The 27,016-nt window shown below is 39.2% G+C and overlaps 1 protein-coding gene across 2 annotated transcripts in view; it reads left to right on the forward strand.

Annotated features, from left to right (window-relative positions):
- Nucleotides 1-12,576: 12,576 nt before the first annotated feature.
- ESYT2 (extended synaptotagmin 2) overlaps nucleotides 12,577-27,016 on the forward strand; it is a 107,012-nt gene continuing 92,572 nt past the window's right edge. For both annotated transcript variants that reach the window (XM_072652075.1, XM_072652076.1), the window contains exon 1: nucleotides 12,577-13,189. In XM_072652075.1, the coding sequence (XP_072508176.1) occupies nucleotides 12,833-13,189 (357 nt within the window). In that variant the 5' untranslated portion in view covers nucleotides 12,577-12,832. The remainder of the gene's footprint in view (nucleotides 13,190-27,016) is intronic.

A 27,016-nucleotide genomic window follows, 5' to 3' on the forward strand; every position in this document is an offset into this window, starting at 1 on the left:
TGGTAAAGGAGTAACAGGAATTAAGAATTTGATTCCTTATGGTTGGCTCACATTAGAAATTCTGAAGACTCAGTTTTCGGAGAGAATCAAGTAAATTGGCTATCACTGTGTGATGGGTACTTGTAGCTTTGTACCAGAATTGCCCTGAGGCCAGTGTCTGTGTCACTCAATGTAAGAGTATCTTACTTAGGCAAGGGTAGAAATCCTTATAGTAACAGCAGGACACAGACAATTTGGGGGTAAAGTAAGAGTAAACATTTAGGAAATCAGATTACTTTAGCAAAGCTAAAGGGACTGAGGAGTAACAACAGTATATTTTGTGCATCTTTCCTTCACACATGTAATTTAATAGGCAAAAAGCTTCAAGGATAGTAGGTCATTGGAAGATAACACTCCCAGAAGTGCGGATTTGTATAAAACAGTCACTTGTCTTTGATTTACTTTGTACCCCAAGAACAGAGGTAAAATACTTTATTACATATGGTACATACCCATTTGCAAGGTCGATTTTCTAATAAGTCACTAGCAAATCAATTCAGTGAATCTGGCACCTATCACATACAGAATACTAATAGGTCAGGCACGAGGTTTTATTTAATGACATCATCTCTGTGTTCAAGGAATTTGTCATTTAGGCACTGAAGGAAAGGAAATATATTTCAGTAGATAGAGATGGGTTAATCTATTCTAGACATGAGGAATAACTTTTGGAAAGGTATACAAGTGGGAAAGGTTAGGCTGAGCATATGGAATATTTCAGTTTGACTAGACACAGTTTCTCTTTCCCTCCCAGTTTGATTTAGTTTCTTTTGCTTATTAAAAGGGCCATTCCCTGACTACTTCTTAAAGAGGCCTGTTCACTCAATGGGTGAGTACATGAAAAGGCCTCACCTAAAAAGGCCAAGGTCTCCCATTGCATCCTGGGCCATCTCTAGTCATCCTGAAGAATATCTGGTCACTGGATTCAGATGGCTTTGGAGGAGAAGTGAGGCTGGTGACCTGCACAGCCCTCCCTCACTCAAATCAAAGTCAAGCGCAAGTCATGTCATCACTTCTCTGATGTCATGGTCTTCTTTGAAGACGAAGGACAAACACAACAACAACGCAGTCATGAAATAATGAGGGGAGGATCTGAGTTAGAGAGTTCAGCTATGGGATGATAATGAGAAGTAAAATCATGATAAATAGGAGTACCAAAAAAACTCGTAAATGCAAATATATTAGAGATGTAAAATCAATGGAACCTGATAACTTCTTAGAAGTAGAAGATGAGGTAAAATGAAGTCAAGAATGATTTTTAAAACCCAGTAGGCCACTTTATCTTTTATGTCTTCTTCTATGGAAAATTCTGAACTACAAAGACAGCAGAAGTGGTCATAAAAGACAAAACAGATAGTTTTTTTTTTATATAAAATTTCAAAAAACTTTCATGAACAAAATCAATACAGCTAGAATAAGAAGAGAAGCAGTTGACGGAGGATAGATCTTTGGTGCATATCTTTCTGAGTAAGGTCTTACATGCAAGATATAGAGAACATTGAAGCAAATACATAACAAAAGCCATTCCCAATAGAACAATGGTAAAAGAATATGAATAGGCAGTTTTCAAAAGAAAATTTGTAAGCTGTAAAAGTATTATGAAAGAATACGCTATCTCACAACTAATCAGATAAATAAATGCAAATTAAAATGCAATGTTTCACCTCATACTCATCAGATTAGCAAAGATAAAACAGTGAACCATGGAGGGGCTATGGAAAGAAATGCACTTTTCACTGCTGATTGAGCTATGAAGTAGTTCAATTCTTCTGGAAAGCAGTTTAAAATTATGCTTAAAAATTAAATGACATATTCTTTGAATCAATGATATGCACTAAGGATGTAAAAGATCTCCTTTTAAAAAGGTCCAATATATTAAAAATAATAATAACACTTTTAGCAGCAACAAAGCTGGAGAGAAAATGGGTATTCATTAGTTGAGGAATGGCTAATAGCTAGTGCTATGTGAATGATATATCAATATACTGGCATTTTATTGCATAATAGGAAACAATGAAGAACTCAGAGAATCTTGGGGAAAATTGTAATTGAGTGTAGAACCCAGAGAACATATTAAAAGATGACCACAAAGGGAGGCAACATTCAAAAGCTTCAGAAATCTGATCAATGCAGTGACCTATCATAATAAAAAATGACTCTCAGTAAAGCATGGCTCCTACTTCTCAGCAGAAAGATGCTAGACTTTAGGTATGCCATGAGGCATACATTTTTAGTCAAGCTCAGTATGTTGATTTCTTTTGTTTGACTGTACTCATTTCATACAAGCGAGGGTTGTTCTGTCTAGGGATAGGGGTGATATGGAGGGAGGCATTGGGAAGTAATGGTGAAATTTTTAAAATTAGCATCAAAAACACATCTTTTTTAAAAAAGCTAAATAAAAAGACTTTTAAAAAAGAGATTAATTCCAAAATTTTGAGTATACATGACAGGAAAATGGTAGTGTCAATCAAGAGAAATCAAGAGTTTCTGGAGAAAAAGTTCAATTTTGAGTTAAAGGTATTATAACTCATGGTGGAATATCCAAGAAAAAATGTCCATAATTTTGCCAATTGGAAATGAATAATGATAATAATAATGAGTATTTCATATAGCATTCTGAGATTTCTGTATTTTTCATATGTTATCTCATTTGAGCTCCAAAAGCACCCAGTGAAGTAGGTGCTATTATTATCCTCATTTTACAGATGAAAAAGATGAGAGAGATTTGTTCCTCTTTATATAGCTAGCAAGCACCTGAAGCCAAGTTTTGGACTAAGATCTTCCTGGATCCAAATCCAGGAAGCAGTTGAAGTGCAGTGAAGAGGTCTGAACTGGAGATACAGATTTAGGAGTCATTGACGTGAAGGTATAATTGAAATGCAGGATGAGGGCATAGAAAAAGAAGAGACCCCTGGAAGAGCTTGGGGGGAATCATACTTCAGAGGTAAGAGAAGGAAGTGAAATCTGAGAGAAAATGGCAAAGGTTGAGAAATAGAAATAGGAAATAGCAGTGTCATGGAAACCAAGGGAAGGGAGTAATAAGGAAGAGGGATGTCCATCAGTGACAAATATTATACAGAAAAATCAAAGAGGATGAGGCCTAGAAAAGTACATTGGATTTGGCGATCAGGAGGTCACTGATGACCTTGAGAGAATAATTTCAGTATAAGTCTATGTGGAAGTTAAATTAAAGGGCACTGAATACTGAATGACTTGGTTAGGAAGCAGAATAGCACATGTAAACTTTCCAGAAGTTTGGCAGTGATTTTTAAAAAATAATATTTTATTTTCCCCCATTACATGTAAAAACAATTTTTAACATTTGGTTTTTCTTTTTAAGTTTTGAGTTCCAAATTCTATCCTTGCCTTCCTTTCCTGCCCCACTCCCTAAGATAGTACACAATTTAATATGTGTACTGATGGAAAATAGTCATTTTGTGGAAGAAAACTCAAAAAAAGAAAGAAGAGAAAAAAAGAAAAAAAAGTAAAAAATAGCATGCTTCAGTCTGTATTCAGATGCCATCAGTTCTTTCTCAGGAGGCAGATAGAATTTTTCATCATGAATCTTTGGGATTGTCTTGGATCGTTGTTGAGAATAGTTAAGTCATTCAGAGTTGTTAATTGTACAATATTACTGTTATTATGTACAATGTTCTCCTACTTCTACTCTCTTCACGCTGCATCAGTTCATATAAGTCTTTGCAGGGATTTCTGAAATCATCATGCTTGTCATTATGCCCTCTTGGTCCTCATCTAAACTTCATAGAACAAATGTTCTTAGATTCAGTCAAAGGGCCACACTTAAGAACGTAAAAGACCTTGGTTTTGAGGCTGCAGGTTCCCCACTCCTGGTGTAGTCCAAACAGTGAATTAGGGTGATAAGGTATCAAAACTATTTTTTTGTTTGTTTTTCAACATAAATAAATTTTTGTTGATGTCTTTTGTTTTGCATATCACCAGAGTTTCTCCCAAAGTGCCTCCCTTTCACCCTTCCTACAGTCATCCAATATTACAAATACTTTTTAAAAGAGAAAAACAAAAAAGAGGGGAAGAGAAAAAAATAGATAAATGAATCAATACATCGAAAAAGTTTGAAAATATATGTAATTTGCCACCCTCTTGGACCTCTGCTTTCAGCAAAGGAGTGGGATAGGGACATCTTGTCATATCTTCTCTTTGAAACCATGCTTACTCTTTTTAATTTCACATTCATTTTTTATTGTTTTGTGGTATCATCCTTTCCATTTATATTATTGTAATCATCGTGTATATTGTTTTCTTGGCTCTCTTTACTTCACTCTGCATCAGTTCAGATGGATCTTTCCATGCTTCTGTTTGTCATACACATCATTTCTTATGGCACGGTAATATTCTGTTACATTCACATACCACAATTTGTTTGGGCATTCCCCAATTGATGGACCTCTATTTTGTTTTTAATTCTTTGCTACCAGAGAAAGTACTGCTATAAGTATTTTGGGGTATGTGGGAACTTTCTTCTCCTCAATACCCTTCTTGATGTATAAGCCTGGTAGTGGAACCTAGGGGTCAAAAGATATGGACATTTTAGTCACTTTATTTCTATGATTTCAAATCGCCTTTCAGAATGGTTGTATTGATTGTACCTCCATCATCAGGGTGCCTATCTTCCCAGAATCCATCCAACATTGACTTTGTATTTTCTATTTCATTGAGTGTAATATCCATTATTTCTGCTGTGTAAGTCATAAATTCTACTTTAACCCTCTTTTGAACCATGGAGGAATGTCCTGCTGTGGTTCCATGCTTTCCTGGGACTCCAAGAAATCTTCTTATCAGGTATGGTTTCATTTTCCTTTGTCTTGCAATATATAGTAGGAGATATTTGGACTCATTAGGATGATCTGGAGATCACCTTTCTGTTTGTTTCTATATTTTCAGTGCTGATTTATCTTTGCTCCAAGTTTTTTTACTGAGTTTTAATCCTTATGGATTATTGATAATTTCCTTCTGTTTCCTCCTTTATATTTTCCCAATGTTCATATCTCACTCCTCCTTCATTGGAAGATTCTCCAAAAACTGAACCTCAAAACCTCAAAACCATGAAGGGGAATTCATTGTTCACCAGCCTCAATCTCTGCCCCAAGTGACATCTTGTTTTGGAGGAAAGGGCTGGTTCCCTACTGGCCACTACACAAATACCATATTCTTGCTTAGCGAGTGACTTAAATGATGGTGATGTCCTGGTGCAGGGGCATCATATTCTGTGGAGTTGGAACCAGGCAGAATTCAACAGATGCAAAATGGAATCAGTATCAAAACTATTACATGAAAAATGCATTAGAGATTTCCCACAGTGCTGAGAGGTCTGAAGACGAAAGTCAGTATTCATTGGAGTGATTAAGGAAGCTTTCCTGGGGAAGGTAGCCTTGAATTAGGCCAGAAAAATAGGTGTGGCAGTGTTTTGTTTTTTTTTTTAAGTGTGGTTTAGGAGAGGTGCAAAATGTATCTACTTTGGGTAGAGCGCAGAATCTATAACAGGAAGTAACCTAAGTCTAGACAGTTGTGGTAGTGCTGTTATGAAGGACCTTTAAAACCAAAAAGTGACATTTAGCCTTTTTATTTATTTTTTTTGACCAGACCAGTAATTTCACTGGTGTAGGGCATTGTGGTGTCAATGGGTATATAAGGATCCCTGTGGGTCGCATAGTGACTTAATTTTAAAATTTTGTTAAATATCTCCCAATTACCTTTCAATTTGGTTCAGCTGTACTCAGAAGTGTTGTGAGGGTTTGAGGCCGGCCTGCCCCATTTGATACTGTTTGGTGTAGAGACCTCAAGGTAAAAGGTCAATTCAAGACAACATATATATACATATATACACACACACATATATACATATATATGTATATGTATGTGTATGTACACATACATATACATATATATGTGTGAATATATTGCAAGTTATACTTTTAAAGTTGCTTGGGGCACTGAGAAACTGAGTGATTTGCTGAGGGTCATAGAGCCAACATATGTCAGAAGAAGGACTTGAACCCAGGTCTTGCTGACTCTGAGGCCAGCTCTCTCTCCACTAGGCAGGCCGCCTTTCACTTGGGTTATGTCCTGGGAACAAATAGGGACCCAGGGAAGAATTTTGAGTAGAGAAATCATGACTGATCTAGTAAGAAAGTTCATTCTGTCATTGGAAGGAAGTCGAGAGAGGATGATGAAACTGAGCAGTTCTGAAGAACAGAAGAGGGGAACTGAGGGAATTCATGGCCCCATCTTAGTAACATAGGAAACCATGTTATCTGATATGAGCGTGGCTCAAGGTTAGCTAATCCACAGAAAAAAGAAGAAAAGGTTTAACTGTCACTGAAGAGGATAAGATAAGGAGCTGCTAAGGGTAAAGAAGAAGTTTTATATACATTATCCACATAATGAGAAGATGGGATTTATTTGAAAACGACCCTGAAGTTGGGAGAGATTGAAAGCAAAAGGAGAAGGGGATGCCAGATGATGAGATAGATAGAAAAGTGTCATGGAAGCAACAAACATGAGCTTGGACAGACTTTGGGAGATAGTAGAGGACAGAAGGACCTGCTGTGCTACGGACCATGGGGTCACGAAGGTTGGCCATGACTGAACAACAAAAGACTCTCTGGGGGCAGAATAAAGGAGCCAGAAGAAAGGGAGGAGAAAAAAGATTTTCACTGAATAAATTCTAGGAGAGGCAGGAGGGTGTGGTATCCGCAACATAAGGGGTGGACCTCAGCAAGGATCAGCTAGCATAATGCCTTAAACATACTTGAGCTGAAAGAGGGATTTGTCTCTTCTTGAGACCAAAAGGAAAAAAAAGTCCCATAGATAGTCTAATCAAGAGGGCTTTGGCAATTCCGTAGCAGATGAAAAAATGTGGCATGCTGCCCACAACATTCCTGACTATTGCCAGAGAACCAGGTAAAAATGTCGTTCTTATCTGAGTTTAATGTGTTGATGTATTTTTTAAAAAAACACACATAAATATATATGGTTTTCCAAAGCAATATGTGACCTGGGGGGACCCTTAAATGGCTTTCTATATGAGTTTGACACCATTACTCTTTACCAGTTCAGATAGCAATCAATCTATGATTTAGTCCGTTAGTCTTGGGGAGTTGCCTAAGGCACTTAGAAGTTAAATGACTTGTCCAGGGCTACCAATTAATAAATATCAGAGACGTGATTTAAACCCAAATAGTCCTAATTCACTGCCCCTCCTTGCTTCCATGTTTCTTTATGCTCTAAGAAATAGGGCAAAATAGCCCTTTACTTTTGACAAGTGTAATCATTGGCTTCAGTTGGAAAAACTGCTGATCTTGAACAAAAGCTGGTTGTTTACATTAAGTACACCTTCATGGGCAGAAGCCAAATGAGAAGGAGCCGAAAGTGTGTTCGATCGAGTTTTTCAACTTTTTTTTTACTCCAAGAGACTAGATTCTATATAATTTCAAGCTGAGATGAAGAGTTGTAAAGACAGAAAAATGAAAGCTGTTTTTCTTCTCTGTCTGCATCTTGGTACACTCTTGGGCATCATGCTCTATAGAGAAAGGTCTTAGGGCTCACTGAAAAGGACCTGAGTTCTAAGCTGGTCTTTGTTACTTACTGACTTTGTAATCTTAGGCTAGCTCTATAATATCCCAGAGCCTGAGTCTCATCAGTATTAAAAAAAAAAAAAGATAGAAATCTGTTCTACCTATTTTAGAGGATCAAATAACAGTAATAACAGTAATTGTGTAGAATTTATATAGCACTTTAAGGTTTGGAAAGTGCTTTAGAAATATTATCTTATTTCATTCTCACAGACCTGGGAAGCAGGAGCTATTATTATCCCCATATTCAGATAAGGACACTGAGGCAGGCCAAGGTTAAATTGCCCAGGGCCACACTGTTAGTATCTGAGGCTAGATTTTAACTTCAATTTTCCAGATTCCAAGTCCAGTATGCATTTTACTCATTGTATCAATTATCTGCCTCTAACATACATGCTTTCTATAAAGTGCTTCAATACAGAACTATTCTTACATAGTCATAAGACACATATGCATAACTCATTCATATAAACACATGGAAAGGAGGTGGTGTTTTTTATTATTGGCATTTTATTCAGGTGTAGACAAAAGAAATGCTAATAAATGAGTAATTGTAGTCCTTTGTACATTGTATATGAACTCTTAGTTACAGGCTGTTATTTGTGGAATATTCATTCAGTTGAAGACATATTTTTGTGTATACTGTATATAAAACATTGTGCTAGATGCTAGTGATGAGGGGATGAGATTAGATCAATGATTTCAGTTGTATAGAGAACTCTCAGCGTGTTATTTTGCCTACAGGCATCTGCTCTGCAATTTACTGTCTTAGAGACTTCCTTGAGACACTGGGAGATTAAATTGCTTGTCCCAAGTAAATGTGGTCAGTATGTCTCAGAGGCAGGATCTGAACCTTGTACTTCTAGATTCCAAGATTTATCTATATCACGCTACTTTTAGGTTCTAGGGGATAAAAATGACAGTCTCTGCCAGCAGAGAGTTTATATTTCACTGGGAAATATATTACAAACATTTTCTGTGGTAAGGGTCAGGGAGGGTTATATGGAAAACATAGGCACTGAAACTTCCTTGAAAGAAGATAAAGCTTCTGAAAGGTGGAGCTGAGAGTGAGACAACAGTTTTACTTAGGAAAAATACTAAATAGTCCAGTTTGGCTGGAGTGTCAATAAAGTTCATGATGAGGAGTTGTGTGATGAATATGATGTTGGCTTTTCTGCTTCTTCTATCATACAGGCTTCTGCCCAAAAAAGGACACTCAATCTCTTCTTCCATTATAGTAAACTGGTCTGTTTGATTTCCTTTTGCAGTGATGTGGAAGCTTGAATTTACAGTATTTCTTCAGTCTGTACTGAAATGTCCCATTACTTTAGGCTGCGGTACAACAGCTACTACTCATGTCTGCCTTAATAATGAAACCTGACATTTATAAAGTGTTTAGAGTTTAAAGCTTCTTACTTAGATTTACTTTTATTTATTATTTATTTGTTATTATTATTTATATATTACTTACTTTATTACTTATGAGGAAAGTGGATAGGACAAGGCAAGAGTCATTATTCCCATTTTAAATGAACTGTTATGGCTGTTGTCTGGGCTCGGAACTAGTTAAATTTGGAGGGGTGCAGCAGGAAGTTAGATCTTCCTTATTTCAAATCCAGCCTCATACACTTACTACATGTGTGACCCTGGGCAAGTCATTAAACAAACTGGCCTTAGTTTTTTATCTGTAAAACAAACTGGAGAAGGAAATGGCTAACCACTCTAGTATCTTTGCCAAGAAAACCCTAAATGGAGTCATGACTGAAAAGGACTGAACACAGAGAGAAATTTCTTCTGAATTAGCTACCTAATTCTTGGATCAATCTTTCAAGAAGCCTTTATTAAGCACCTGCTATGTTCTAGGTACTATGTTCAGTCCTGTAGATAAAAGTACAGCTGATGAAACAATTCTTACCCTCAAGCAATTTATATTCTAATAAATGCTAAGGAAGTAAAGAAAAAATTTAGATATGAGTTCTCATAATCATAACCACAGAACTTAGGAGTCGCAGATAACTCAGGGAGCTTCAAATGACTGCTTCAACCCATACACAAATGGGAGCCTCACTATAAAATATACAAGCTATCATATATTTTGAAGATTTCCAAGAAAGACCTCTAACCTCTGAAAGCAGCCCTTCAGATATTTAAAGACAGCTATCACATCTCTTCTGCGTCTTTTCTCCAGGCTAAACATGTTCTACCCTCACTTCATGGCCTCAAGACCCCCAGTATTCTAGCTGCCCTCCTCTGGACACTGTCCAGTATGAAACTATGCCACCAGTTTCTGGGGGTGTTCATTTGATAGATTTTGGAACTTCTGTTCTGGATCTTAGTTGTTGTGTTGGTTGGTGAATTAGTGCAAACTCGTCTAGGCCACTGTGTTTAGCCAGCCAGATGAGACCATCTTTCCTATCTCATCTATCTTTTGTTCTGTCCAGAAATCCTGAGGGTCATCTCCTCCCATATTGATTTTTTTTTTTGAGTTGGCAAACTGGGCTATCTTTTGCCTCATTTCTTATTCAGCTCTAAATTACTGAATGGATGTTGCCTCAGACAAAAGGAGACTTGGGAAAGACTGTAGTTTAAAAAGGCCAAAGACTCGTACTGAGTCTGGGGCCATCAGCAGTCCCGCTAATCTATGTCTTGCCATTGGACTCAGATAACTCTGGAGGAGACAGTGAGGCTGACTTGGCACAGCCCTGCTTCACTCAAATCCAATTCACTTGCAAGTCAAGACATCACCCCCTGATATCATTGGTCCTCTTCCGGAACAAAGAGAGAAGAAAAAACAACATCCATCCACATCATCTATCTTTGCCATTGGCCCAACTGACATAACCTAACACCTTAAGGTATAAGGAACACATTGCTTTGAACATATTAATCAAAATAAATACTAGAATTGCTTGGGAAAGAGTGCATCATCTTAGATGAACACATCATCCCTGTGACTCTCCAGACCAAAACTCCCTTGCCTGGTCACCTCTTTTTTTTTAACATCTTGTCTTCCACATATTAGAATGCAGAGGGAGAGACTGTCTCACTTTTGTACTTAGGTTGCTAGCACTCAGCAGAGTCTCCTACGAAGCGAGATGTGTGTGTATGCATACAGGGACAAAATCATTCACTGAGTACACTTTTCCAAAGTTCACAGAAATGAAACAGACTTTTGAGGCGTCATCGAGTCTAACCTTCCATTAAAGTGTTCAGGCGAGTCAAGGGACAAACTGCCCAAGGCCACAACCACAATCAGCAAATAGAACCTGGATAAGAACCTGGATTCCAAATTTGTTACTCCTTCCACTGCACCAAATTATTTTCTTCATATTGTGTGATTTCGCCCATAAAGGATGAGACTGGATAAACAGTGACCCTATTTGAGTTTTGTTTTGTTTTGTTTTTGCAAAGATACTGGAGTGATTTGCCATTTCCTTCTCCAGCTCCTTTTACAGAGAAGGAAACTGAGGCCAACAAGGTTAAGTGACTTGCCCAGGGTCCCACAACTAGTAAGTGTCTGTGGCCACATTTGAACTCAGGTCTTCCTGACTCTGGGCCCAGCCCGTACCCACTGAACTACCTAGGCACAGAGTAGTTAAGTGACTTGCCCAGGGTTACACTGATAATAAATACAGAAAGATGAATTATAATGTAGATCTTACCGACTCTAAGTCCAGGGCTCTCTATTCACATGAGAGTAGGAAACCAGTCTGCTACCTTGGAATTACCTAAAACCTTATTTTTGTTTAAATTTTCATAGTACTCTCCCCTAAAAATCAAAAATCTCTACCACAAAACAAACAGGAAGAATGCCTCGCCACGACAAATAAGGAATCTGGTGACCCTTAATCCCTGATGCCTTAAAGTCAACAGAAGGAATTCAGAACGCTGCTTAGCATGGAATGGAAGGCGGTCCAAAAGGCTTAGTTCAGTTTTAAGCTATTAAAGCTTAAAGACCCCTGAGCGCCCAGAATGGAACAGTGTGAACCTTTAACTGCTATTGCTTTTGACTTTTAACATGGCCGAGGCAGGAATATTGATCGAATTTACTGTAAAAGGGAGCCGTGAAAACTCCCCAGAGCGCTCTCAAGAATGCACCAGGGTTCCAAACCCTATCGGAAGTTATCAGTCTCCTCAACACATGCCCGCAACACACACACACACACACACAGACACATAGACACACACAGACACACAGACACACACACCAGACACATACGCACATAGACACACACACACACACACACCACAGACACAGACACACACAGACACACACAGACACACATAGACACACACACACACACACACCACAGACACAGACACACACAGACACACATAGACACACATAGACACACACACACACACACCACAGACACACACACCAGCCACATACGCACATAGACACACACACACAGACACACACACACACACAGACACACACACGCCCCAACAAGCGGGGCACCACAAAGTTGAGGCTCCAACGCCGACAAAAGCTTATTTCCCGGGGCTCACAGACGCGCCTCTGGGGGTCTCGTGTAGCCCCCTCCCCCACGCACACCAAGAGCCCCGAGGGCTGCGGAGGAGTAGGAAGGCCGGCCGAGGGCCAGCGGCCACAGGGGGGATCAGGAACCCTGGCGCTGCCCGGGGGCGTCCCGAGGGCCCGCGCCCCCCGCGCCGTCTCCCCCCGCCCACTTCCAGCCCGCCCCTAGGAGCTTTCTCCCGCATCCACGGTGCGCACGTCCCCAGGGCCGAGCCGGCCCACAGCCCCGCCAGGTAGGCCCGCACCCCCAAGGCCGCCCGGGGGCAGGGGGCCATCCCTCTCCGCAGCCGGAGTCGGAGCCGGAGGCTCGCTCGGGCCTGCGCCTCCGGCCGCCCCGCCCTGCCCGCCGGCCCGCCCGCAGCGGCGCGCTGACGTCACGCGCCGCCTGGAAGGCGGAAGCGCGAGCGCGGGCGCGGCTGCGGTGGCGGCGCGAGCTGCGGCAGGATCTGTTCCCTCCCAGAGAGAGGCGCTCGGGGCACCGAGAAGGATGCGCCCGGCCCCTGCCCCCGAGCCGGCGCCCGGCTTCTAGCGCTGCCCGCTGCGCCTCGGCTCGCCTCGCCTCGCCTCGCCGGGGTGGGAGAGGGGGGCGGCCGTGGACTCGATCCTCTCCGCCTCCGCCCTCAGTGGACCTCGGCGGGGCGCGATGAGCGGCTCCGGGGACAGGGCTCCGGGGGGAGACGCTGCCTCCCAGGCCGCGGGGGATCCCGGCGCCACCGCCGCCAAGTCTCCGGCCGGGGAGCCCCCGCCCGCGGTGCTGAGCGTGGACGTGCCGGGGCTGTGCGCGCAGTTCGCCCGCAGCTTCGTGCTGCTCTTCCCGGTGTACGTGCTGGGCTACCTGGGGCTGAGCTTCCTGTGGATACTGCTGGGGCTGCTGCTGCTCTTCTGGTGCCGGAGGAACAAGGGCCACAAGACGTCCCGCTTCTACCGGGCGCTGGCCTTCCTGGAGAACGAGGAGCAGGCGGTGCGGCTGAGCATCTGCACCTCCGACCTGCCCGCCTGGGTGAGCCTCGGCCGCCCCCCACCCCCCGGCCTCCCCGGGCCCGCTTATGTAAGCCGCTGTGCCCCCCTGAGCGGCTGATCCTCGCTGGCATCCAGCCCCATCCCCTTATCTGCCCGCTGCGAAGAAAGCGCCGCGTCCTTGGGGCACAGCCCTGGGCTCGGGCCCCTTTCTCTGGGCAGAAGGAGCGCACCTCGGCAGACCCAGATCTGCTGCGTGCGTTGTTGTGGCCGGCCGCATCCTGAGCGTAGGGCCAGAAAATCCGAGTTCTTCCTTTGACAGGATCCCGAGCTTGTCGGCCTCTGGGGAATGCCTGCCCCTCCTGGCTCGTTGGGCGCTGAGCCAGCCGGGATGCCACCCTCGCCCCCCAGGGCCTCAGCCCCATAGAACCGTAATGACTTCAGGCAGTCCTCCTTCTTCCTTTCCCCAAAACAGGATAATGTATTTCTTTTTGATCAGATCCTGCCCTGTCAATCTCCCCCCTCCTGACTTGAAATGGATCCGATTCCGCCCAATTCTATAGCTAGCGCTGCCTGCAGGACCTCAGAGATTCAAAGTTGGCAAGTCAGCCCTTTTTGAGTAACATTGTGACGCTTTGGTTTGTACAATCAGGGATAGAATTTCGAACTTAGTTTAAACTTGAATCTAGTGGGAAGTTTTTCAAAACATATGGGTGAATGAACTTAAAAATCCTGTTGACTGGATTTCATTGTATTTTCTGTGATTCTCTTCTGAGTTTATCTGATGTGGTTTTCACTTCTGCTTCGATGTAGGTCTTCCTCCAGTATGTAAAGAGCCAGAATTTTAAACTGCGGTGAATACAGTTCGACTTCGTCATAACACAAATGATAGGTGGATTTGAATTGAATTGGAAGAGAATTTTATTTCATAAGATTGCTCACATTCAGTGAATTTTAGGAGGGTCATTTGCCATTTGAAAAGAAAGGGAGTTGGATCATAAGGAGCTTTGTGAAGTAGGGGAAAGTAAAGAGAAAGGGGTAGCAGAAGCATTTTGAGAAGGTGTTTGTGCATTCATGAGAGAACTTAATGTGTAGTAAGTAGCAGGATGCATAAAGTGTATTAAAAAGGAGCTGACTAGAATTTGAATTTTGGAAAAGACACCGCCATAGTCCAAGGAAGGAACGATATTTTGGAGATTCAAGAGGGGAACTGATTTGTTTTCTTTATCTGAACAGGAAAGATTGGGGGAAATTAGAGAACAGGAAGTTGGAATAATCACGGTGGAAAATAGCAGGAACACATGTGCGTTTGGGAAGTGCAAAAGAATGAGTGAATTTTAAAAATCGAATCTTGTCCTCTGGTTATCCCAGGTAACATAAGATTAGAAAGATGGGCAACTATGGACATTGTTGTATTTGTAGAAAGTATTGTAAGGATGGTGATGACTTCCGATAGACGTATTAATTTAATAGCTATAGAAGACTCAGCGATTAAGATTTGGGTGCTCTCTTGACTTCCTGAAATGTATAGTCGCTTGAGTTTGTTGCTATGTTGAACAGCTGAAATGAAGCAAAACCAAGGAATTATAAAGAAAAGACTTGGAAAGGGCCTTCGAGATTATCTAGTTCAACCAGACACTCTTAATTATCATCCCATAGAACTCTCTTCCAAAATCTTCACAGTTTTATTTTGAAGTCTTGGGTATTGAATGTTCTGTTAGGCTGCTTGGCTTTGCATTGCAGTGTACAGGAGACATTCCTAGGTGTGTGCCATAGTGGAGGGATCTGAATGGGAGATCTGAACAAAAGGCCATTTTAAAGTTAAAAGAAAACAGTATTGCTTCTTGCCTATCAGCATTTACTTAATAAAGCATTCTTCCTAAGTACCCTCTCAGGTTTAGAGATGTTCATTGTTCACCTCTGCTTGTGATTCTGAATAGAGCTGAGGCATGGAAAACATGAACTGAATTTCCTGTATTTTGAACTTTGGATTTGTATACAGTCTTGTTCAAGCTATAATATGGAAGCTAATGTCAAGGAATGGAAGTAGACTAGTTGCCTAAGATTAATTCTTTTGAAAACATGTAAACTTAACTTTAAGTGGTTAAAAAAAAGAAGGAAAAGATACAGACTGTCACTTAACATGACAGTACTTAAATTTTTGCATATTTTTGTTTTTTAATAAAAATCTTAAAGATATTCTTATACCTGTGATTTTATTGGTGTAGAACAGTGGTGTCAAACTTAAATAGAAATAGGCTACTAAACCATACTAAGCACCCCTTGAGGGCCTCTTATTGACTTAGGAAACTGCATGTTAATATTGTGCAAGTTCTGTTGTCCTTTTATTTATTTGGTTCAATATTTCCCAATTACCTTTTCATCTAGTTTGGGCTGGCCTCCAGACTGTTGCCATGCAGTATATTTAACACCTTTGGCATAGAGACCTCTGGGTAAGGAAACTTCCTCTATCAGTGCAGATAGGCAGGCACCTGTTCAACAACTCAGATTCTTAGCAAGTTACCTGAAGCATTGAGAAATTGTGACTTAACCTGGGTTCCATGCCAAGATGTGTCACTTGCAGTATTTGAACCTAACTGTTTTGACTGGCCAGCTCTATTCATGAGGCTGAGGTAATTCCTCTCTCTCCGATGGATGAGACTTGGTATATAGATGATTTTGGAATTTAATACCAATACAGCCATGGAAAATTAAGGCCCACTATCTTTGTTCACTGCTTTAAGGGACGTATGAATTCTAGATATTTTAGCTTTCAGAGTCTTTAATGAAATGTAGACTTTGGTACATTAGACAGAAAATGACAGCTGAAGAACTGGGGATGAGAGTGGATTTTTTATTACTGACACTTTTATCTGTAAGATGCAGTTTTGTGGTTATTATAGCTGAGGGGAGCAATAGGGAGCCTCTGACTCAACCTGCTTGCCCCATTTAAAAATCTAGGTAAATGCTGAATTTTGGGCCTCCACAGTATTGGTCAGTCTTTTCAGTCAGTGGTTTCTTAGATGATTTTGAGATGGAAAATTTAATTCTGTCATGCTGTGGATATATTAAAAAATATGACTATAGCTTAACAAGTTCATTATATTATTTTATTCCATCTTGTTTAAGTCATTGAAGTTTTTCTCTAGAAAGAGCTGGGTTTTTTTTAACCTCAATATTAGGTTCTGTAGTTCTAGCTGTGGTTGCATATTGAGTCTATAAAGCCAAATGAACAAAAGCAAGAAGCAGTTTTGCTTTGACCACGTGTAAAAGGAAGGGCAAACATTTGTTTTTTTACCTAATGTGTGACTCATTGAGTTATACTTGACTAATCAGTTTTTGGAAGACCCTGTTAAGCCCAAAACAAAACAAAAAACAGCTAAAGTTCTGCAACTTTCCAGCTGTAATTGTAACCAATAATCAAGTTTCAATTTTAATGACTTTTTTGAACCAAAATTAGCTATTAAAATTTCATTACTAGTTTAACACTTAAATCTCAGTGTAGGTAAAATAGTAACTAAATTTCCATCATTTTTTAGACAAGAAACATGCTGCATTTTGGTATGTGATTATAAATATTAAATCACTGTCTTATTAAGCTAAATATACTACTGTTAAGTTAACAACAAATGGGCAGAACATTACTCAGTATAAGGCAGCAAATTCGGTTTTAAATTTGCCTAGGAACTAATACTATGTTATAGTTACACTTTGTATTTATTGGGCATCAGGTGTGCCAGGTTCCCATCTACTGGTTTATTTCAGTAAATACCATCCTTACTTGACTGCTTGGAGTTTGTGGGACAGTGAGAGGTGATTGGAAAAATACAGCACTTTCCATACAGTAGTTCCGGTTTTAAATCTGGAAGGGACTTCAAAAGTCATCTAGTTCGGTCCCCTCAGAAACTGAGGCTGAGAGAAATTTAAGTGTACTTGACTATTTCATCAGTATGCTTTGTGATGTACCACATGCCGCTTTCACTGGATCTCAAAACTGAGAGTCTGTGGGTGGGTGGGAAGAGGGGAATTTGCAGAAATTTGCGCCAATATTTCAATATTTAAAAGAACTGTGATTTTGTTGGTATGAGTACGTCCACCATTGAAGCGTGTCACAGTTCCTGTAGATAGTTTTTGGGAATTGCTGTGTCCAAAAAAAAAAAAAAAAAATCACCAGAAAGCAAGCAGTTCTTTACTGTTCGCATTTAGTCACCCTCTTAATTTTTAACTCTTTGTTAATTTTTGTCTTGTGAAGTATAGGTGATAGTACGATCATTAAAATTGTAAAATGAGGTTATTCACATATGAGGATCTACCTGGGTCCCTTTATGGTTCTAGTTAAAAGTTTTTGATACTATGGTACTTGTAAATTCAATCTTAGTACTCTTAGGATATTTTTGACAGGATTGAGATGGAAAACTAACTCTGGATATAGATTGATTTTTATTCTGAAGTTTTAATAAAACATTTCAGATGTTTTGAGGAATAGAAACCATAGAGACTGGACCTGTGATTCTGTTGGACAGGGAGCTTCCAGGTGAGGAAATCTCCCCCTCTCTGTACAGGCAGGTAAATGCCGTTCTGCACTGTCATAGGTTAGTTTATTTGCTCAGGTTCACATAGTTAGCATATGTCAGAGGCTGGACTATTAAAACCACACATTGTAAAGAATACACTTTGCACACCTGAAGGTTCTCTGACCTAGTTATAAATGTACAGGTTTTCATCAGAAGCAGACACAAATCTTATTGCTAACAATATTGTATCCTATCTGTTTTCTAAGTCTTAGGCAGGATGAATAGGAACCTTGAATGAGATTTGGATTGTGAATTTTTGTATTTGTGTTCCAAAAGGAAATATCAATAACCTGATGTTGTGGAAAATCTGTTTCAAGTCTCAGAAGGTGTTTGGATCTTTGATTACATAAACTAAAAAGTAAAGTAAATCTTTATTAGGGTATTAAAGGTCTAAATTGACCTGTCTAAAATCATAGTATTTAGAATAAATCTGTATTTGCTAAGGCAACAACACCCACTTTTTGATATCTGTCCAGATAAGCACTAAAGTGAAATTGCTAAGTTGTTTTTGAAATTGCTCATAATTAAGATCCTCAGATGTGAAAAAAACCCAACATACTTCTTTTTTTCTTTGAAACAACTCCTTGATCTCAATGGCCCATCAGGGGGTTCACAGGAAACCTTTTATAGATGGATCAGCAAATCAGTGCATAATATATGCCTGTCCTACTTGTTTGGGTCAGTAACATCTTTAAGAACAGTGGCATTTTTAAACTGGAAGTTAGTTTTGTAATGGGAACTATTGTATGTATATATGCATATATATATATATAATTATATAATTACACATAAAATACAGGGACAGCTGGTGCAGTGGATAGAGTGCTGGGCCTGGAATCAGGAAGTATCATCTTCTTGAGTTCAAATCTGGCCTCAGATGCTTACTAGGTGTCACTTGCCCTTGTTTGCCTCAGTTTCCTTATCTGCTAAAGAAGCTTGAGAAGGAAATGGCAAAGCAATCCAATATTTTTGCCAAGAAAACCCCAAATGGGTCATGAAGAGTTGGACATGACTGAAATGACTCAACAAAAATATAAAATACAAATAAGGTAAAGATAGGTAATACATATACATAATTACATAATTTTCTATACACATACATGTAATACTGTAGCTCCTGTTACAAAACTAAGTGTCAGTTTAAAAAGTATGACTATATATAGTACTTCTAATAGGATATTTCCACTGTAACAATTGCATGTTGTTTTTGTTTATAAAATTGTAATTATAGTATAAATTTCATGTTTTGTCTATAACTTCCCCCTTCTATTTTTCATCTTTTTAATAATTGAAGTTACTTTTTTCTCTTTCTCATAGTTGTTGCTGTTTTGCTAGATTTAAAAATAAATGTTTTTTGGAAACTGAATGATTTGTGAGGATCCCAGGCTTTGCTGCTTTCCTACCAGGGTGACCTTGGGCATATCTCTTAAGCTGTCTTGGCTTCAGTTTCCTCAACTGTAAAATGAAGGGTCCAGACTAGATGACCTTTCAGCTTTGAAATCCTGTGATCCTGGATATGATAAAATGAGCTGAACATAGATATAAAAAGTCTTATGACAGAATCTCAAATCATAATTTTAGTTCTCTTGTTTCCTGGGGTTCTCAAGTTATTATAAAAGCTCTTATCAAAACTTATTAACTGTTTGGAAACATTCAGCTAAGTAGTGGAACAATTATAAAGCCTAGCTAAGAGTAGTGTTTATTTTTAAATCATTAAAATACACAATATGTGTCGCCAGATCCCCTCTTACGTAAATAACCTTTGGAAGAATAACATTCCCCTGCACTGAGTCAGTCATTCCAGCTCTTTCTCTTACTCTGTGTCATACTGGATATTAAAGTTTTGTGCATTTTCAGTTAATTTTAAAAGGCAGATTAGAGGTTTCTTATATTCAAATCAGTAAACATTTATTAAACACCTGTGTGCCAGGCATTGTTATAAATAGCAAAATTAGTTTGAGGTATATGGCTAGATTGTAATTTTACTTTAGCTGAAAATAACTGATCATATGACTAACATCAGTGTCATTTGACCATTCTGTCTCACAGAGCAATATAGTTAATATGAAATATTGCTGGCCACTGCTTTTAAAAATGAATAAAATGTACTTAGATTCTAAACTTTTAAAATTTCTGGAATTAGAGTTTTAATGCTAAGAGATATCTTAGAAACATCATTTAAACATGGTAGGCAGAACCTGCCTTGAAAGCCTGTCTCAAATACTTACTAGGGGTGTGATCACTGGCAAGTACTTGTGAGAGCCTCCATTTTCTCATGTGTAAAAAAGGATAATTCATGTGCTTCCTACACTACAGGGTCATCATGAGGGAAAATTTAAAGTTCATCTCAAAATGAATGAGGCCCAGTAAAGAGGGTGCCTTACCTAAACATAAATGAGCTCTCCTTATTTCTAGGTGCTCCTTGTACCACATTGTTCTCAGTTTGTTGCACATTTCAAACTGTTTCAGAATCATCATTTGAAATCATAATATGGACACTGACAGCTCTTAGACTTATTGATGAACAAATACTTAAGAGGGTTTTTTGAGGCCCTCTGTTAAGCACTGGAGAGGCCACAAACACATGTAATAATTGATTCCTGCTCTTAAATCATAGATTTAGGTACCTTAGAGGTTAGCCCCCTCACTTTACAGATAGGGAAATTGAGGCCTAGGGATGTGACATTAAAGAGTACTAAGTGTCAGAGTTGAGAAATAACTTCAGATCCTCTGATCCCAAAGGCAGTACTTTTTTCCATTACAATATGCTGTTTTGTTAGCTTATAGTCAAGTTAGGGAGACAGACATAGTAGGGGTTAAGGAATTATTCAAAACTTAAATAATACTAAGCATTATTTAATAGAATGTGATTATCAGTTGAGTGAGATACACACACACGTGCATACATAAATATACAATTAAGGTGATAGCACTATGTGCTAGAATAGACTGTAATTATATCAAGCAGAATGGAGAAACTTTCCCTTAGAGGGTCAATATGCTTTACAAAAAAAACTCCAAATTTGTAGCTTCAAGTCATACTCTGCTTAGACCTCTCAGTTCATTTTATATTTTCATTATTTACATATCCACCTTATCTCCTGTTAGACTAGCTTCCTAAGGGCAGGGACTAAATTTTAGTCCCTTACTAAATTTTCTATTTCAACTAGTGCCTAGCTTAACAACTCTCTGTCTATGGTAGGTGGTTAATGATTTATTGAATTTAATTATATTGGATCCAGTCATTGATTACCTTAATGTAAGAGATTAGGATAAAATTAATTACTTTTATTATGCCATAAGGTAAAAGTTTAGTTTAAAAAATCTTAAATCTTCTTTTGAGATAGTGTTGTTTAATGAGTAAAGCAAAAGGCTGGCAATTAGTACTCCCTTGTGGATTTAGTTTAACTTCTCTGAACCTATTTTGTATTGGTATATTTTTGCCTTTATTTATATCTCAGTATTTTGAAATATTTGAAGTTCCTCAGATGAGGGGAATAATGTAGTGACATGTTAGGTAATTAAGATAATGCCCCAGCTATTATTTCATGCTGTGTTGCATTCAAGGGCCTCTAACATTTACAGTCTCTTGGTTGGATCAGCTCTTGTTACAGAGCACGTGTCAAGTTGCTTGAACTGTTCACTTCTAATGGTACTAATTGATTTCAAATTTTCTTCACTATTCTTTCAGACATAATGTAGAAATTACATTAGTACATATATATATATACATATATATACATATATGTTGAATAATGAGATTTTCTTAGACTTTTCTCATCTTTCGTCACCACCAGAAAGAATCCCAAAACATTCTGCTTTAAGGATTTCAGATTTCGGGGGTGAAGTAATAACAACTTGCATGTGTGGTAACAGTTTTGTTTTACTGAATACTTTCCTCATACTGACCCTATGAGGTAAGTAGGGAAAGTATTATTCCCTTTTTACAGACAAAGCAATGAGAATTTATTGTGTTTACTTTATGCCATGCATTGTGCCAAGCCCTGGAAATTCAGACACAAATGAAATAATTTCCATCAGGGAGTTTACATTTAGTTTCATAGTTGGAAAATGAGGCATGAAGAGGTTACAGAGGTGGGGAACCTGTGGCCTCGAGGCCACATGTGACCCTCTAGGTCCTCAAGTGCTGCCCTTTGACTGAACCCAAACTTCACAGAACAAATCCCTTTAATAAAAGGTTTTGTTCTATAAAACTTGGACTCAGGCAAAATGCTGCGACCAAGGACCTAGAAGGCCACAAGTTCCGCACCACTGAAATGATTTGACCAGAATTACAGTAAATGTCAGACACGGGAATGGAACCCAGGTCTCATCACCCAGAATTTAGCAGTTGCTTTACTTTAGCACATTTCCTCCTAGATAACTAGAGGTTATACTGATAGATGAAAAAATGCCTTTGAGTCATATAGGGTGTATTTTGAATCTTAAAAACAGAAAGCTATGTCTGAATATTATCTTAAGAAATCCATTTGGATTCTGTTTTGCTTTTTATTTGGATAGTTTGGCTAAAATTCAGTTCTCTTTGAGATTAATTTTAGCATGTTTCAATGCTGGGTTGAAAAATACTTGAGGAATTCTAATTTTGTTGCATAGGAAACCTTGAGGGAAAAGGGTGTGGTTACCACCACATGTTAGAGGTTATTTCTTTTCCTACCCCCTCAACAAGTTGGACGTATTCATTTTTCAAAGAGGGAAAAACCTAATAGAACCTAAAACCTAATAGACTCGTGTTTTGCATATTTTCGTATTATTATTTCTTTTACCCCATTCTAACCAGCCTAATATATGGTGATTCTAAATAAGTGATATCTCTGGGGAGTCAGAGCTAGAGCCAGAGATGTTTTTGACCTGTATTTAGTACTGAGACTACCTGATAGCCAGGTACTGTGGGAGCTGCAAAAGCCCTTGAGTATCTTATTGGAAAGATGTCTTAAATACATGACCAGCGAGAACACCTCTGCTTCTGAGATTCATGAGCTGCTTTAATGTTTAATTTATATTCTACTTCCTATGAAAAGTTTTTCCTGATCCCTCTAGTTACTAGCACTCTTGTCCTCCTTTAATTATTTTTATCTGTGTAAATGTATTCCCCTAATAAAATGCACATTTTTCCAGGGTAGGGCCTCTTTTACTTTTGATCCCTAGCTTCTTGCAGGGATGGGTTCGGAACCTGGCCTCTTAGGTTCTGAAGCGTGGCCCTTTGACCGCATCCACACTTCACAGAACATATCCGCTTTATAAAAGGATTTATTCTGTAAAACTTAAACTCAGTCAAAAGGCTGCACCCAAGGACCTAGAAGGCCACACGTGGCCTCAAGGCTGAAGGATGCCCATCTCTGATCTAGTGAAATGTCTTGTGCGTATTAAATGCTTACCAAATGTTTGCTGAACGAATGCACAAATTAAGGAGCAATACTAGAAACAGAATAACCAAATGCTAGATTGTTTGATAGAGTCCGAAAAATAACAAGAGTTAATAAAATATCATATGACATCAAATATGCCTAGATCATTGTAACCTGGAATAGCTGAAAGGAGATGGGTCTTGAAGTGGCATGAAGGAATGGGAAGATTCTACCAGCACATTCTAGCCGGGGAGAACAGATGAAGCAGAGTTAAAGCATTTGTAATGAGCTTCTTGGGTCCCTAGATATCTCTGTTGAATAGCTAGGTCTAGGTAATTGAGAAAGACCTAGTGAGTGTGTGCCGAAGATAGTGGAGAAGGGGGTTTATGTTGTGGTAGACAGTGAAGAAGATGGATTCATATTAGAGAGTATGTAGGAGATATATTTATAGGGGCAGAGGGTCAGGCAATAGAAAGGTTTAAATTTCAGTCTGAAGAAGTTTAGCCTTTATCAAGTTTTCTTAAATAGGGGAGTAACTGTATGAAAATTGTATTTTTAGAAAGATGACCAGCAGTGGTTTTTAGAATGGATTTGATAGTATAGAGATTAATGCTAAAGAAATCAGATAAGAGACTTTTAGGAGTGGGATTGGAGAGAAATGAACCAATCTAAGAAATTTTGCAGAGGAACCACTATTGGTTTTTTGTTAGAAATTATTGTTGTGTTCGACCTTTGTTTTCAAAGAGGACAGTGACATCAGAGAAATGATGACATGACCTGTACTTGACTTTGCTGAGTGAGAGAGGGCTGTGCATGGTCACCAGCCTCACTTTCTCCTCCTGAGCTGTCTGGATCCAGTGACCAGATATTCATCAGGATAACTGGAGTTGGCCCAGGATGCAAAGGGAGACCTTGGCCTTTTAAGAGAATAGTATTATGATATTTGAACATTGAGGCTATTGGATAGTGTTATTTGAACATGAGAGTATTCAGGTACAATTTCATTTTAATGAATCTGACCAACCAAAAAAGTGGCTTTGTTTGATTCAAGGACCATCCTTTAAACTTAAAAAACTTTGACATGCCTGTGTCCCTTAGAACACTCTGGCTTCCTAGATCATCAAATCTTAGACTCCTATTAACTTCCATCTTCACTCCATCTCAGATACACCCAGATATGTTCATATCCTCTATCTGACCATTACCCAAAGCATTTCTACTTCCTGGTTCCAGAAAGCTAAAATTCCTCTCCTATCATGACCTCATATTCTTTAATCTCTCCTTCTGTCTTATTTTCCTAAACCTATTCTTCATACTCACCATGACCCAGGTCCCTCAACTTTCTATATTCTCTCTGTCCGTCACCCTTGCTCTGGCTTCACATTTCTATCTTCATAGTCTTAACATCATGGTTGACCATTTCAGCCATATTATCAACTACACTTGAATCTCTTACTCCTTTTCCTATTGCCAGTTACACATGTCCAAACCCCAACTTTGAGTTAGCCCCTTATTTCACCTTCTTCCTATTTACGTTACTAAACATTGCTGGATGAAGTCATGACAACATGTCACCAGGCCCATTACAAATTGATGTTATCTATTCTCAGCTGGGCCTTCACTGCTTACTATGTGGCAATTCTTTTATTCTTTTCTGATTGAATCTATAAAATTTCACATAGTAGCTATTGTAAATATTCTTTTTCATTTCACATCTTTCTGTTTTAGTAGAAGACTTTGGTTTCTATTTTACTGAGATAATAGAGTCTATCCATCATATGTGAAGTGCATTGTAAACCTTAAACACTATTAAAAATTCTAGCTATATTATGATTATTCCCCCTGCTTCAAACCTCTAAACCTTTCTTCAGTATGGCACATCCTCTCATCCTTTGCTTCAGTTTCTGAAAAAAGGCTGTACCATTCTTTGCCAAGGAATTATATATGAAGTATAAGAGCCAAGCTAGAGAAAAGGCAACTTGTTGAAGTGGAGAGGTGTTGAAACTCAGAATAATTCATGGATTGGATGACTAATAATAATAATAGTAATTATTATTGTTATTGTGAGAACAATTACAACTAGAGATGATACTTATTTAGTGCCTAAAGTGTAAAGCACTTTACAGATATGTAATTTGATCCACTCAATAACCCTGACTGGTCAATACTGTCATACTTTGCATATGAGACTTAGAGAGATTTGCCCAAGGTCATACATTTAGTGAGTTTACAGAGCTTTAATTCTATTATTCTAGAACAGTAGAGAGCCACTGAAGATTTTTGAATAGGGAAGTGACTTGGTCAGACCTGTTCCTTTGGAAAATTATTTTATCAGCTGTGTGGATGATAGATTAGAGAGGTAGGAAACTGGAAGCTCCTTAAGAAGTTGATATAATAGTCTTGGTGAGATGGCATGAGTGCTTGAAATAGGGTGTTGATCATGGTGATGAATAGGAAACATGTCATTGATGTTGGATTGACAAGATTTAGCAATTGGATATTGGGTGTAAGGGAGAAGAAAATGTACAAATGACTCTCAGAAATGGATTCTACTTGTCCAGTCCAAACCTTGCCTCGTGACCTCCAGTCTCACATCTCTAAGCTGCCTCTTAGTCATCTTGAACTGAATGTCCTATTCTACTTAAAATGAGCAAGATCAGAACTGAATTAGTTATCTTTCCCCTTCCTTCTTCTTGTTATGGTTAGTACCACCATCTTCCTAATCACTTAGGCTCGCAACCTATGTGCCATCTTTAACTTCTCTTACCCTACCCACCTCCCATATCCAATCTGTTGCCAAGTCTTGAGATTTCTACCTTTGTAACATTTCTCATATAACACCCCTTCTCTTCTCACAACCTTGATACAAGTTCTTATTATCTTGTGCCTGGACTATGGTAGTAGTCTCCCCTCTATAGTATATCCTTTGCTCACTTGTCCATTTGATCCTCCTAAAGCGTAGGCCTGACTATACTACCCCTTCTATCCCATTCAGTAAATTTCAGTGACTCCCTGATACCTCTAGGATCAGATATAAAATCCTTTGTTAGACTTTTAAAGCCTTTAATAATCTGGCCTTTCCTATCTTTCCGGTTTCCTTATACATAGCCTACATACCTCTTTTCTACCATAACTTCTTTTGGAGCCTCCCAAACACTGAACTAGCTTTGGCAATGTGTGCATCAACCTTATCATCTATGTGAACATTCTGGGAAGTATAGTGCCAAAGAAGTGAACCTATCCATAGCATTCAAAATTGCTCCATTTGCTTTAACTAATAATTCCATGTATGGATGGTATGGTATGGTGCTGGCTGGTGGAGAACCTCTGTTTTCTTGGTGTTGATTGTCAGGTCAAAATTAGCACAAGTGGCAGAGAACCAATCCCTACTCTGTTGCATTTCAGTTTCAGAGGCTGTATTGAGTGTACAATCATCTGTGAACAAAAAGTTAGCACCAGCTCTCCCTCCACTTCAGCCTTGGCTTGTAGCCTTTTCAAGTTACAGTCAATGTGGTAGTTGACCTTGATGCTGTTTTGTCCTTATTGAAGGCATCTGACAACACTGCAGAAAACCTGTTAAAAAGCATGGAAACTAGCACACAGCCCTGCTTCATTCTGCTGGTGACCAGGAAAGCATGAGAGCATTGTCCTTTATCCAGAACGTGTGCTAGCTTGCCATCACGAAACCGGTGTACAATACTGATCAACTTTTCTGGGCAGCCAAATTTTCCATGGTCTCCTATAGACCTTCATGACCGATAGTATCAAAGGCTTTGGTCAGGTCATGAATGTTGTACAGACCTCTGTTGTACTCCTTGCATTTCTCCCTCAGTTGTTGGTCAGCAGACCCTGTGTTGACTGTTTTTGCCCTTTCTGAATCCACACTGGCTCTAGGGTAGATGACCTTCTTCCAAGGTGAAGGCTCAGCCT

This window comes from Notamacropus eugenii, chromosome 3 (assembly GCF_028372415.1).
Source record: "Notamacropus eugenii isolate mMacEug1 chromosome 3, mMacEug1.pri_v2, whole genome shotgun sequence".
Taxonomy (NCBI): domain Eukaryota; kingdom Metazoa; phylum Chordata; class Mammalia; order Diprotodontia; family Macropodidae; genus Notamacropus; species Notamacropus eugenii.